Source organism: Xiphias gladius, chromosome 18 (assembly GCF_016859285.1).
Source record: "Xiphias gladius isolate SHS-SW01 ecotype Sanya breed wild chromosome 18, ASM1685928v1, whole genome shotgun sequence".
NCBI classification, from domain to species: domain Eukaryota; kingdom Metazoa; phylum Chordata; class Actinopteri; order Istiophoriformes; family Xiphiidae; genus Xiphias; species Xiphias gladius.
In genome coordinates, this window is record NC_053417.1 from 7,241,401 (window position 1) to 7,253,529 (window position 12,129).

The 12,129-nt window shown below is 42.6% G+C and overlaps 1 protein-coding gene across 3 annotated transcripts in view; it reads left to right on the forward strand.

The window, feature by feature from the left end:
• Positions 1–3,946: 3,946 nt before the first annotated feature.
• tafa5l (TAFA chemokine like family member 5, like) overlaps positions 3,947–12,129 on the forward strand; it is a 51,559-nt gene continuing 43,376 nt past the window's right edge. For all 3 annotated transcript variants that reach the window (XR_005709400.1, XM_040153215.1, XM_040153217.1), the window contains exon 1: positions 3,947–4,349. Coding sequence is in view for 2 of the 3 variants with exons in the window: in XM_040153215.1 (XP_040009149.1) it covers positions 4,253–4,349 (97 nt within the window). In the remaining variant the exon portion in view is untranslated. The remainder of the gene's footprint in view (positions 4,350–12,129) is intronic.

Sequence of the window (12,129 nt, forward strand, 5' to 3'; positions counted from 1 at the left end):
AGAAAAGAAAGAGTAATCTCTCCGTAGGATGAGTGGGTCTCCATATATCCACCAAATTAAGGTTGTTCATGAGAGAATTTAGTCGATTGCCAGAATTAGAATGCTGAAGTATCCTGGAAAACTGATTGTCCAAAAGGGACAATTGGATTAGTGTCTGAAATTCCAGGAATTGTGTCAAAAACGTTTTTAAAAATATGGGGTCATCAAAATTAGGCGCATATATGGTAACAAATGTTATTGAGATTAATTTAAGTGAGACAGTTATAATTAAAAATCTGCCATGAGGAGCTGCAGTTAAGTTGTGTATGAGAGGGATACTTTTCCTAAACAAAATTGCCATACCGCTTGCTTTAGAGTTAAAGTTTGCTTGATAAATTTGATCAATCCAGTTGACTTTAAGTATACCCTTGGCTCTGGGCCGAATGTGTGTTTTTTGTGGAAAGGTTATGTAAGCAGAGAGGGATTTCAGACGGACAAATAGTTTAGCTCTCTTAATTATATGCCCCAGTCAATGCACATTCCAGATCACAATCCTTTATGCCTCGCCATGCACCTGAGAGGTTGATGTAATATTTTGCATCACTAATCAACAAGTAACCTAAAAATTAAGCAGCAGGAATGAACAGACAAAGTAAATGTAGCATGAGATTGCTGTTAGCGATAAAGAAGTAAGTATCGGTGTCAACAAATACCAAACCCCACACAGGAACGGCCCCCCAACTCCCCCAAAAGCAGGGAGATTATTCCAGACGAACCTCCCACTATGGCCATCTAACCAAAAGGGACTAGCAGGCAAAAGACAAGCCGAACATCCTATATTAACATCCATTCTCTACAAAAGCTCTGCATAGTGAACGTATCATGGCCCTCAGGGGTAAAAGAGAGGCAATAAAACAGAAAATGAAAAATACAAAATTAAAAGAAAAAACAGCCAGAATGCTTCCCGGTATAAGAAACATTTAAGTTATAACTGTTGTTTTATCACATCTCAGCAATATACAGTATAAAATAATAAGGAATGTCGAAAAAATACCAATGCGTTTAGTATATATGGTCAGGGGGAAAAAAAACCCAAAAAACATCTATGTAGGTAAGTTTTAGGTGAGGAGTGATATGGGTGGCTTACCCCCTCCAGGGTCACTTTGAAGTGTGCTGGATGGAGATATCCATAGCGAATCTTAGAAGCTCTTCATCTCCCACGGATGTGGTCGAAAAGTTTTCTCTGTTGCATCGTCTCTTGGGTTAGATCCGGGAAGAAAAACAAGACCCTCTTGTTACGTTAAAGGATGTTTCTCTCTGGTGAAGACAACGGGTTGTGTAGCCGGGCAATGAAGAGTCGAGGAGGCGCTCCTGTTCCTGGCTTGGCCTTCAGCAAGTGATATGCCCATTCTAATTTAAAGCGAGTTTGGAAGTTCTCTTTGCCCAGGACAGCCAAGGTTATCTCTTCGATCAATTTGGTGGGGTGACCTTCTTTAAGCCTTTCAGTGACACCGATCGAGGGATGCGGATGTTAGGTCGCCTTGAGCGGGATTCAAGGTCATCCAGCCTCACTTTTAAGGATTTGTTGTCGGGTTGCAGTGTGGAGCACAGCTGATCCAGCAAATCAACATGGGTGCCATAATTGTTGAGGGAAGTTTCCACTGAGTGGGGTTGTCCTGACATTACTGTAATGTCAGCTTGAGTTGTGAAGGGAGCAAATTTACAGTCCAGGTTGTTTTTTAGGATGACGACAGCATTCAGAATGACTGATGATGAGAGCTCCGAGAGTGCTTGGTGTGGCAAGCCACTAGTGATGCCCCCTGTAGCTTCATGCCCTGTTGCTCACCCTAGCTCCTCGTTAGCCAACTGCTCATTGTCGTTAAGTTCTTCACTAGTTTTGAATTCAACGTGTTCCTTATCTTTGTTGTTTTTCTTGGACATGCTGTTAAATAAAGTTTCAATTTAATTTCCCGGGATGAGAGAGGTGTCACCCTGCATATTAATGACCTCTTAATGGAGCGATAAAACCAACTTCTACTCCGTACGAGCAACCAGAAAGTTCTCAAAGCCTAGTGATGGATTATGATTAATTACACTGCAACCCCTGCTGGGACACCGCTCAGAAAGACTGAAACGTGGTTCTTAATGCTGATAGCTGGCCGAGCTTCAGACAAGAGAATTAAACAAACCTCATCTCAGCAGCCAAACTCTCCCTGTAGTTCTTCCACAATCAGCCAAGTAACTAAGCTGCTGCAGCTGGTTACAGTGATGCAAAAAACATCAGCAGGTTTAAAGATATAATGCCGTAATGTGGCAGTGAGGTGGAAAATCGACAAAATATCCCCCTTAATACTCAACAAATGCATAGTCTTCGCAGTGTGAGTAATTTTTCATACATTACACTGATGATGTGACAGGCCCTGGCCTGGGCCAATACGTCATCATAAAAGCCTTTCGGTGAAAGGCTCATAGCACAGCAGTGTATTGGGGGAACTTCTCCATCTGCTAATAAAGTGCACATTCACTGCTCATGGAATCTAGTGTATGTGTGTTGGAGAGAGGGAGGTGATATATAGTAATGGGCCTCGAGTGGCAAGGGAGTCTTAAATGGTGCTCTTTCAGAAGACAGACTGGCATCTGTAAAGCCTTGGCTCACACACAAACACACATACACACACTCGGGGAAGCATGTGCCCCTGTGTGTGAACACTTGAGACTTGATGTGATATTACGCAGTATATAATAATATAACTTCTGCTATAAAGAGCTCTGAGGCACTGCACAGGCTATAACACCAGTCCTCTGAAGGAGCAGACCTCTCACATTTTCCCAGAATGCTAGTGTGCTAAATGTTAACTGAAGTCCCCTAGACCACGCAGCCCTCAAGGGCGTTCCCACCTACGAAAGAGGGCAGAGAGACATGGAGAAAAGTAACATGTCAGAATGTGGGGAGGCTGGTGCTGCTTTGTACCTCCCTGTGGGCTGAGATGGGACATCTTCATGTGTATAAATGAGCAGCATCATCTGCAGTATGGGATTTATTGCCTGGGAACTCAAAGTTGTGTGTGTCACCCCCCCCCCCCACTTTGCGGAGGGAATTAGGACACTGTGTTTGTGTTTGTGTGTCTCTGTATGTATGTATGTGTGTGTGAGAGAGAGTGAGAGAAAGAGCTGATGGAAACACTATAACTCAAGGCAACTCAGTGTGCAGCCGCAGCAGCAGCGGCAGCGTTTCCCTCCATGGACTGAAGAGGGGGGATTCTCTTGTTCGGCGTCGCCTCCATGCCGACCGGGAGCCGACCGGGCCAGAATGAGGCTGGGTCAACACCGCTCCCCTGTAACCAGCGCTTGACTTCCCGAGGAGGGGAGCTTTTCCTCGAGCCCGAGGGAGCAAGGCATCGTCACTGAGAAATTTCCAGAGCCTCCACACAGGCTCGTACAGGTGACAAGTGTGCCCAACTTCACCGCACCGCCGGTAGACTCCTGTCGCGCTCAGCGTGCGTTTTGTCCAGCGGCAGCGCGCGTCGCGAGACCCGCCGCTCTTGTTTTGACGTGACATTTCGCTCGCGCCGCTGTGCATATGTGGCCACACATGACGCATCTGCGCCTGTAGCCGTTTTTCTTTTTTCTTTTTTCTTTTTTCGTGGGAGGCGCTGGATTGATGCGTTTTCGGACAAGTTTCCGTGCTGATTGGTTTCTTCGTCGTGTTCGCCAGGGTCAACTGGTGCGTTTCTCTGTAGAGTCGCGAAGAGAAGTTGTTTGGGAATATTTTCAGTAACGCGGCGGAGCGCAGAGGAGGAGAAACGAGGTGACTGTGGCTGAATTTACAACCAGGATCAGAACTGCGGGAGACTGCTGCTGCTCACTCCTCCTCATCTTCACACTTCCATTTTTTTCTTCTTCTGTTTGTTTGTCTTTTTTATTTTATTTGTTTTGTTCGTTTTTTTTTTCCTGCCTACCCCTGCCAATGAATTTCAGCTCCTGAAGCCACAGCTGCGTAAACTTGGCCAGATCTGGTGACATTGTAGCCTCGCTGTGTGTTTGTTAGTACGTGTGTGTGCTGAGCATCCTGGGTGGATATGCGGCTCACCGAGGGAATTTGAAAAGCAAGGGGGGATTACTCTCAGTCCCTCTCCTATTATAACCTCAAAATGGATGCCGACGACAGGCTGTGGAGACACCACTGGATTAGCCACTCTTGCGCTCATCTGCTTGACATCTAAGCGGCACAAGCCTTCAAAGTTTGGATAATTTAAAAGGCGAAAGCTGTAGGATGCAGTCTGGAGTGAAGACGCTCTCCGCAGGTGGAGGTGCGTCACTCTGCTGCCTGCTGCTCCTCTGGCTCATCTACTCCCATCTGCTCAGAGAGGGTAAGGACACTTGCAGCTATTTATTACTTTGTCAGCAGCACCGTCGTCTCCGAGGGCTTCTTATTGGGATGCAGCTGCACGTGCTGTGGTCAGATTGTGATCCTGAGGAAAAAAATCCCCATAATGTCCAATAAGATATACTAGTCAATTTATGGTGACCTTGTGATCTCATTTCGTCTTTTTATTATAATAGAGAGTAGGGAGTCTATGATACTGAACAGCCAGTATACAGTGACATCATTGGACCTAATACCATACTATAATATTCTTAAGAATTTATAATACATCGTAGTGACCATCTTTTCACAATAACGTTTCTATAGGGCACTTTTTAAAGTTTAAACTGAATTTTTGAGAGTATTTTTGAATAATTGTAACCTTATTGCCAAACTAATGTCATATTTTTTCTTATTCGGATGCTGGAATTATAATATAGTGAAGCCATAATTGAGCTTCAGGTGAAAAAGCAAAAACCATTGCTTGTTTTAATTCCTGGTGCAGACAAAAACAGGACTGACTTCTGCCTTCAGAGCTTCATAATTTCACTCAGGTTAAGGCTATATGCATCCATGCCATGCGTTCCTCTTGAATAATACATTCACTGGTGCAATTACACCTTCGCCCTGACAGAATAGAAAGCAAAAGGATGTTTCCCTGCAATTCACTGGCTGCTGGCCATGACAAAACATTTTGGATTCCAGGGCAGTCAAAGACACAGTGAACAGACTTAAAGCACTGGAACTTGTTGGGAGATGTTGAACACTAAGTTTGCAGATTAGATCTTTTAATCAAGCATTGGCCAGCAGCATAATTACTGCTGTGGAGGAGGGATAGTGCCTACATCAATGTCTTTGGCAGCTTGCCGGGAACAAAAGTAGACACTGATGTGAAAAATGAACTGCCTGTGCGCTGAAATGTGCTCCCTCTGCCTCTAATTTGCAGTGTTTTCTCCCAGAATGCTTCTGTCACTAGCCTCTTATTGCCACCCGTGAATTGAACCGTCTTTCAATCCTTTGCATATTATCCGAGGAGCCACAGCAACCCTCCCCTTCCCCTTGGCCATTTATTATTGACTTGTTTTCAACTGAGAATGATCTCATTAGCATGTTATTGTACAAAATCACTCGATCAATCTCTTGCGAACTTTACTACCCTTGATATTCCAAGAGTAAATAGATTCTCCTGGGTTTGGTCTTATAGTTAAAAGTCCTGGATACGACTTGAGCTTTGACATTCTCTGTATGTTGCTCACTCCACTTTCCAGCTCTTAGCTGAATTTTAAGAATGAAGTGTTTAGTATTTTTAATCCGTAACTGTAATCTTCAAATCCTCCTAAAACCCTCCTTTTAAACTGGCTGGCTTTGCCCAGTCAATGCTGTTGTAAAAGTCGATCTGACCACTGCTGATGTTTTATCATTTCATCAGCTAGTATAAGACTCTGTTTATAGTATTTTTGCGGGTTTTGGAGTCCACACCAATAACAGAGTCAAAGCACCCTTAATTTTCCATGACTAGACACCAGCTCTTTACCACTTACACCTCCTTGACCCACCGAGGTCCCCGGACGCAGCGTTGAGTGTGTGTGCGCTGGTGGGAAGAGAGGTGAAGCCTTGTGCTGGTGAGTGGCTGTGTCGCCTCCATCCTCTCCATAGCTCATCTGTCATGGAGGCCAGGACAGGAAATCAAAGCACAGCGGCCCTGTCCCCACACGCCATTGGGTCAGCGCCCACCACGATGAATGGCCTGTCCGCCACTCCCAACATTAACAGTTTGTTCATCAATAAATTTGGAAATCTCTGGATTTTCCTCACTGGACCATATTCCAGTTCAGTGGTGCATTCAGAGAGCAGGGGCAACTTCTCTCCGCTTTGTCAACCACAAACCTTTGGGCTGGTGTGTGTGTGTGTGTGTGTGTGTGGGGTGGGGGGGTGGGGGGGGGGGATTTGTAAGTTGGAGGTGAATGGTCAGTCGGTCTTTGCTCTAACTCAGCGCACGGAATTCAAATACCAAGAATAAATTTCAACTTAAAGTGGGAGCATGAAAGAAAAAATCCACAGATTGAAATTAAGTGATAAAATGGCCAATGTGCTTATTAGAAGTAGTAATTTCCAAATTTTCTCACCTCTTAGATGCAAAGGCAAAGGTTCATTGTCGTGGTGTTTCTGCACTGCACTTTCGAAAGTCAATCAAACAGTTTGTACAGTACTATAACATCTTTTTTTCGGATTTCCTGTTGGAGAAGTTTAAAGTACCACTCAAAATAATTTTTGCATGAACACTGGATCAAATGACTGTATGAAAGGTTTGTGGTGACCATCCCACAGAGAACTGGGCTTTTTAACTGAGCCAAATTCCTGCTAATGCTGCTCCATGTTTGCTGGATGTGTAACCAGGCAACTGTTAGGTAACACTTGTGTTACAAGAACTATTTCAAATGGATAATTTGTTAGTTGTTCTATCTATATCTAAAATGTGTGCAACTATCATTAATGCAACAAGATAAGTTGGATGAACCAAACGACTTGAATTTGAATCTACAGACGCATATCCTAGACTTGGTGTTATATTAGCGCATCAGACAGCAATGCTTTTTACAGCTTATTTTATAATTAACGTGTCACTTTGATATGTTTGAATAATCCAATCAGTGCCTCTGGAGACAAACAACAGTGTTCTGAAGCTGAGATGCAGACAAAACAATCTATCCCGTCATCCTAATCTGTAGTACAAGCTGTCGATGGGAATGACAGCACACATTTTACGAGATACGTCTACAGGCTGTGTCACTAAATTTTGAGGAGATTCACTTTGACTTTACAATCAGTACACAGCTCCACTGACGACTGAGTCACATAGTCAGACTCTGCATTGTGGACTCGTGGACTGCAATGCATCTGTGATGTTTCCTGTTGAAATGTACTTCACTGACCCAGACTGATTTTATCCCAGTAAATTAGCGTGGATGCTATCACAGCTGATATTTCCCTTTTTACCAATTCAGCTCCTGTGTGGGACACAGGGGGTGTTCATGGGGTATCAGGATGATGAAATTAAAATTTTTTGCTTGGTATTCTCTTTTAACTCAGGGAGCAGGGGCTTCCCATCCAAGCATTAAACTAATCAGAGTAGCAGAAAATAGGAGACATTTTTTAAGCAAAAAGGATGATTTTCATTCCAGTCTTCTTCAAGGCGGCATTAAGCATGCAAAGGGAGACCTGCTTTGATTATGACCTTGGCTGTAAATTGTAAGCAAATCATCACAGCCTGCTTCTATAGGCGGCGGGGCTGTAAAAGTATGAGCATCTTTATGGAACAAAATGAAAAGAATTTTTACAGCTAAATCAATTTGGCAGCACACAAAGCTCATATCTCATCGCTCCCTGAATATGAATTCTTTCTAGCCATCAGCTTTGACCTCCCTTGTGGTTGAGTGTAGTGCACTCAGTGTATTTCTGCATTGTTATTTTCTCTGCAGAAAGCTCTGGGCTTGAAACTGCTCCATCATTGGCAGAGTGGTGTAAATGATTTGAGTTATGTTCCTTCAGTCTTGTGTCCTGTTCTATTTTCTGCCTGATTCCATTATCATATTTTCTGTGAGGGCTGTGCTTGAATATTAAACCCACAGTTCATGCAATCACGCGTCAATGTACCGTACTTATGGGAGCATAATGGTCTTCTGACGCTCGCCATTTTCTCTGTGTTTGCATTAGAGTAGGAGGGCATCCTGGAGGGCTATCTGAGTGAAATTTGAAGTGAGTCACCTTAGCTTTACAGTCCCCTCTGCATTACATTCAACGCAGCTACTGTTTGTCTGAGTATACTCTTCATGGTAATATCTCTGCAGCCTGGAATGTTGCTGCATCACTGCAACAGCAATCTATCAGAAGCCTCCATCATGTGTTATGCACAAGACATGGTGAAGGCCCGACATGAGTTGCAGTGTCAGACCTAGCAGGGGATGTATGTAAGGTGAATATCCTCTATTTTAACAATGCCCTTGGCAATGTTGCACAATGGCAGCTTTGAATGATAGCGACTGGTAACTGTGCAAAAAAGTGCACTGCAAAGACCTAGTAGTCCCGTAAAGGGACGTTAGCGAGTCATACAGCACGCTCCTGCTGTTGAGTCTGGCTTCCTCCCGAGGGAGCGTCATTCTACTGCTGCTACGAGAGGTTTCAATTTGTCATTCCCTGTAGGCAGAGTAGTGTACACACCTGACACAAGAATTAAATTTGGGCAAATAGAGCAGATCTCTGGCATCTCAGTTGGTGGGGATGTAGTGCTTTTCCCTCTTTCTCTGCAGCCGCAATGGGTGCCCATGATTGCATAAAAATCATGTTTGATTAGGCTTTAAAATTCCCACATTCAAACAGAACACACATCCAATACGAAGGGCTTTTTAGAACAGAAATCCCAACTAGTATTGTCATCGTGATGTGAGAGTGGAACTGCTACTCAGCACAATAAATGGTGGACTGACTGTGGGCCAACACAGTGCTTATTTTACTGCTTTCAGATAAATGAGCTTGATCCTGTAATAACATAACATACCCCTCATCTCCAGAAGTCACCGCAGCTGCTCTCGCACTCCTCTTTACCATTGTACCTGATTCATTTCTGTTAGCTTCAGATTAAATTGCCTACTTAGGTACCATTATAGGTCCTTCGACTTCAGCGGAGAGTTGTTCACTTGCATAAATATTGATTGGACTGCTGTAGAGTATTCAAATGGTATGTGAAATCAAGTGGCTGCATTCCCTTTAAACCAAGCACATTAATATAAAGCCCATGTTTTGCTCCACTTCTCCGCTGCCCTACTTGTTTATTAGCAAAAGATCACAGTGGTGTCAGGAAGCGTATAGCAAGGGGTCAGTCAAACATCTGCCTCTCACCTGGTGTCCTATTACATGCTACCTACTGCGCCATACACGTCAAATGGTGTTAAGGTAATGAGATGCACTTTGCTGTGGCTGCCTTGACTAGCATATGCTCGGTCAAATAAGATTGCTGTTTGATGTCATTCTGAGTTTTTAATAACAGACAGAGCTTTGAGATCAGAACAGGCATGAGGGAAGACTAGGCCTCAGCCCTGCAGTCAAAAGTGAGTAACGTAGGTGAGCTAATGCACTGTATGCCCTAAGAGTGCTGAAATACATATTCAGTTAATCAGAAAATAATGGTAAATAATTTTGATATTGAATCACTTGTTTGAATCATTTATCAAGGAAGAAATCAAAAAAATGGGTGGCAAGAACATTAATTGATTAATCGTTGAAATAATTTTAATCGTTGAAGAATCGGATGTTCAGCATTTTTGCTGAACATTACAGATATCTCTTCCTGGATATCTTTGGGTTTTTGAGTGTTGGTAGGACAAAGCAAGCAATTTGATATAAGCACCTTAGGCTTTAGGAAATTTTGATTTTGACTTTGATCAAGAAAATAGCAAATTGGCAGATTACTCAATAATGAAAATAATTGTCTGTTGCAGCCATAATTCTCATCCTGAACCTCTCACATTTCACTTGTACATTTCCCATGTACAAGTGTTCCAGTCAGCTTCAGCAAATTCTTTTAACTGCACAAACCCGTCTTAAATTGCCTCTTTTCACCTGATGAATTATACCTGTTCATGAGTAGGTCTATAACATTAGCATATTAAACACACCTATGTATGCTATTGCCACTTGTTTCGCTGCATTTGTGTGCAAGTTTCATTCATTCAAGAGTTAAAATGAGAATTTCACACCCAGAGCTTGAAGTCCTGCTGTTGGACATCAGCAGATGAAAACATAAGAAAATATTACTACAGCTGTTAAGATTGTCTCATTGCAGAGCTGTATCGCAAAAGAGATAAAAATGGATGGTTTGACGTGAAATTGGATACCAGAAAACGCAATGCTGGGGTTTCCATGTTCTCCCCATGGGTTTCCTCTGGGTCCCAAAGTCCAAAGGCATGCAGGTGAGGTTAACCAATGCTAGGTTACTTTTCAAATATGGGGATTTTCTGCTTCCCTTATTGGAAATTAAATACTTTGGTGTTATGGACTGCTGGGGGAACAAAACAATGTCATTTTCTGACAATTGGCACTTATACCTGAGTTACAGCCAGGTGGTAGGTCATCCATTAAAAGTATACTATGCAGGATTTGTCAGTTGCTGTTTGTAAACACACCATTCAAAGTTGGCCCCTCCTCCACGGCTCAATGAGTGACAGAGAAAGAGAGAGAGAGAGCAGCTGTGGCTGAGTGAGCTAGAGAGTGAAAGAAGAGTCAGGACGGTGTGAATTTTAGTGAGAATAAAGCAGTGAATTAGAGAAGTAAAACATTATTTTCTTTTTCATGGTGGTTACGTTCTAAAGCGCAAATAAACATGCCCACACCTCCGCACAACCCTTCGGGACGGTGCCACATTGCCAGTTTTGTGTAAAATGCAGCCGAAGTGCATGCTTCTTCCTGTCCGCTGTGGCCTCTTTGCTCTAAGTGTGTGTGTGTGGTTGTGTGTGTAGCTGAGCCCAGCCCTCGGTCAAACAGACACACAGACCTGCAGCTCTTTATACATCCATGACATGGATGAGAGCAGAGGAGAGAGACGGAGACAGCGATGTAACCTGGTGGCTACGTTTTTCTCACACCATGTGCGGCGTTATTGGCTACACACCGACTGCCCAATGGTTGCTGCCCAGAAACGTCCCAAACCCAGCAAAATAAGAAGAAAATAGAAAAATACAGGCAGAGGGCAAGGTCTCTGCAGATAAATACACCACCACACACTTCTAGAGGGCCATAAGTGATGATTGAGGGGGATTACTTCAGTATGAGTCTATACATTGTTTTTTAGGAAAATCCTGCATAGTATTCCTTTAATTGTTGAGTTAGTGGTTTTATTTCAGCTCCTCCTGTCCACATATCAAAGTATTTTTGAGCAAGACTCTGAATCCAAACTTTCACCTTGCATGGCCATTAATATGTGAGTGTGTTCGTGTGTGGGTGGATAAGAAACTTTGAAAGCCCGTTGTGCTTAAAAGCATTATATTATTGTAGTCCATTTAAATAATCCACAATTAATAATCAAAATAATCATTAGTTGCAGCCCCAAGCACGACACTAAATTGCATAAATCTACTGTATACTGATAACTGGCTGGATTTAAGATTTGTGATGGCATCAGGGGTTTAGTCATTACATTTTAAATTTAATAACTGCAGCCACTACAAATAAATTTTGACGGATTACCTGCTTCATTAATATTTATAGCATCTCACACAATGTTTAAATCTTCTGTAAAAGATCAGTTGATTTCATATCTGATTTGATATATGTTAATATGATTGTCATGCTCTCTAAACTGCTGTTTTGTAGGCAGCTCCGTTTTCATCCTTGAGAACAGCACTTCTATCAAAAAAGAAAAATACAATTGAATGAAGATAATCACTCAGACTTATTATTGTATGCCAGTGTAGTGATCAGAGTCTGATTGAATCTCTAAGGGAAAACTGGTTAGATTCAATGCCGAGACATTTAAGCCAAGCCAGCACAATGGCTCTGTGCTATAGCTGTGTCCTAATGGGAATAATACCAAATATAATACATATTGTCATGAATAATTAACTGCACTAGCTTTACAAGAAGTTGAATTTTTAATAAATATGGTTTGAAACTGTGGTTCGCAAAGGCACTCTTTGCAATAAAATATTGTAAACCTCACTTCCATCTTTAGCAGCCCGCAAGTAATTAGAATCTATAACAGAAGATTGTTTTAATATGGAAATGGAATCCTT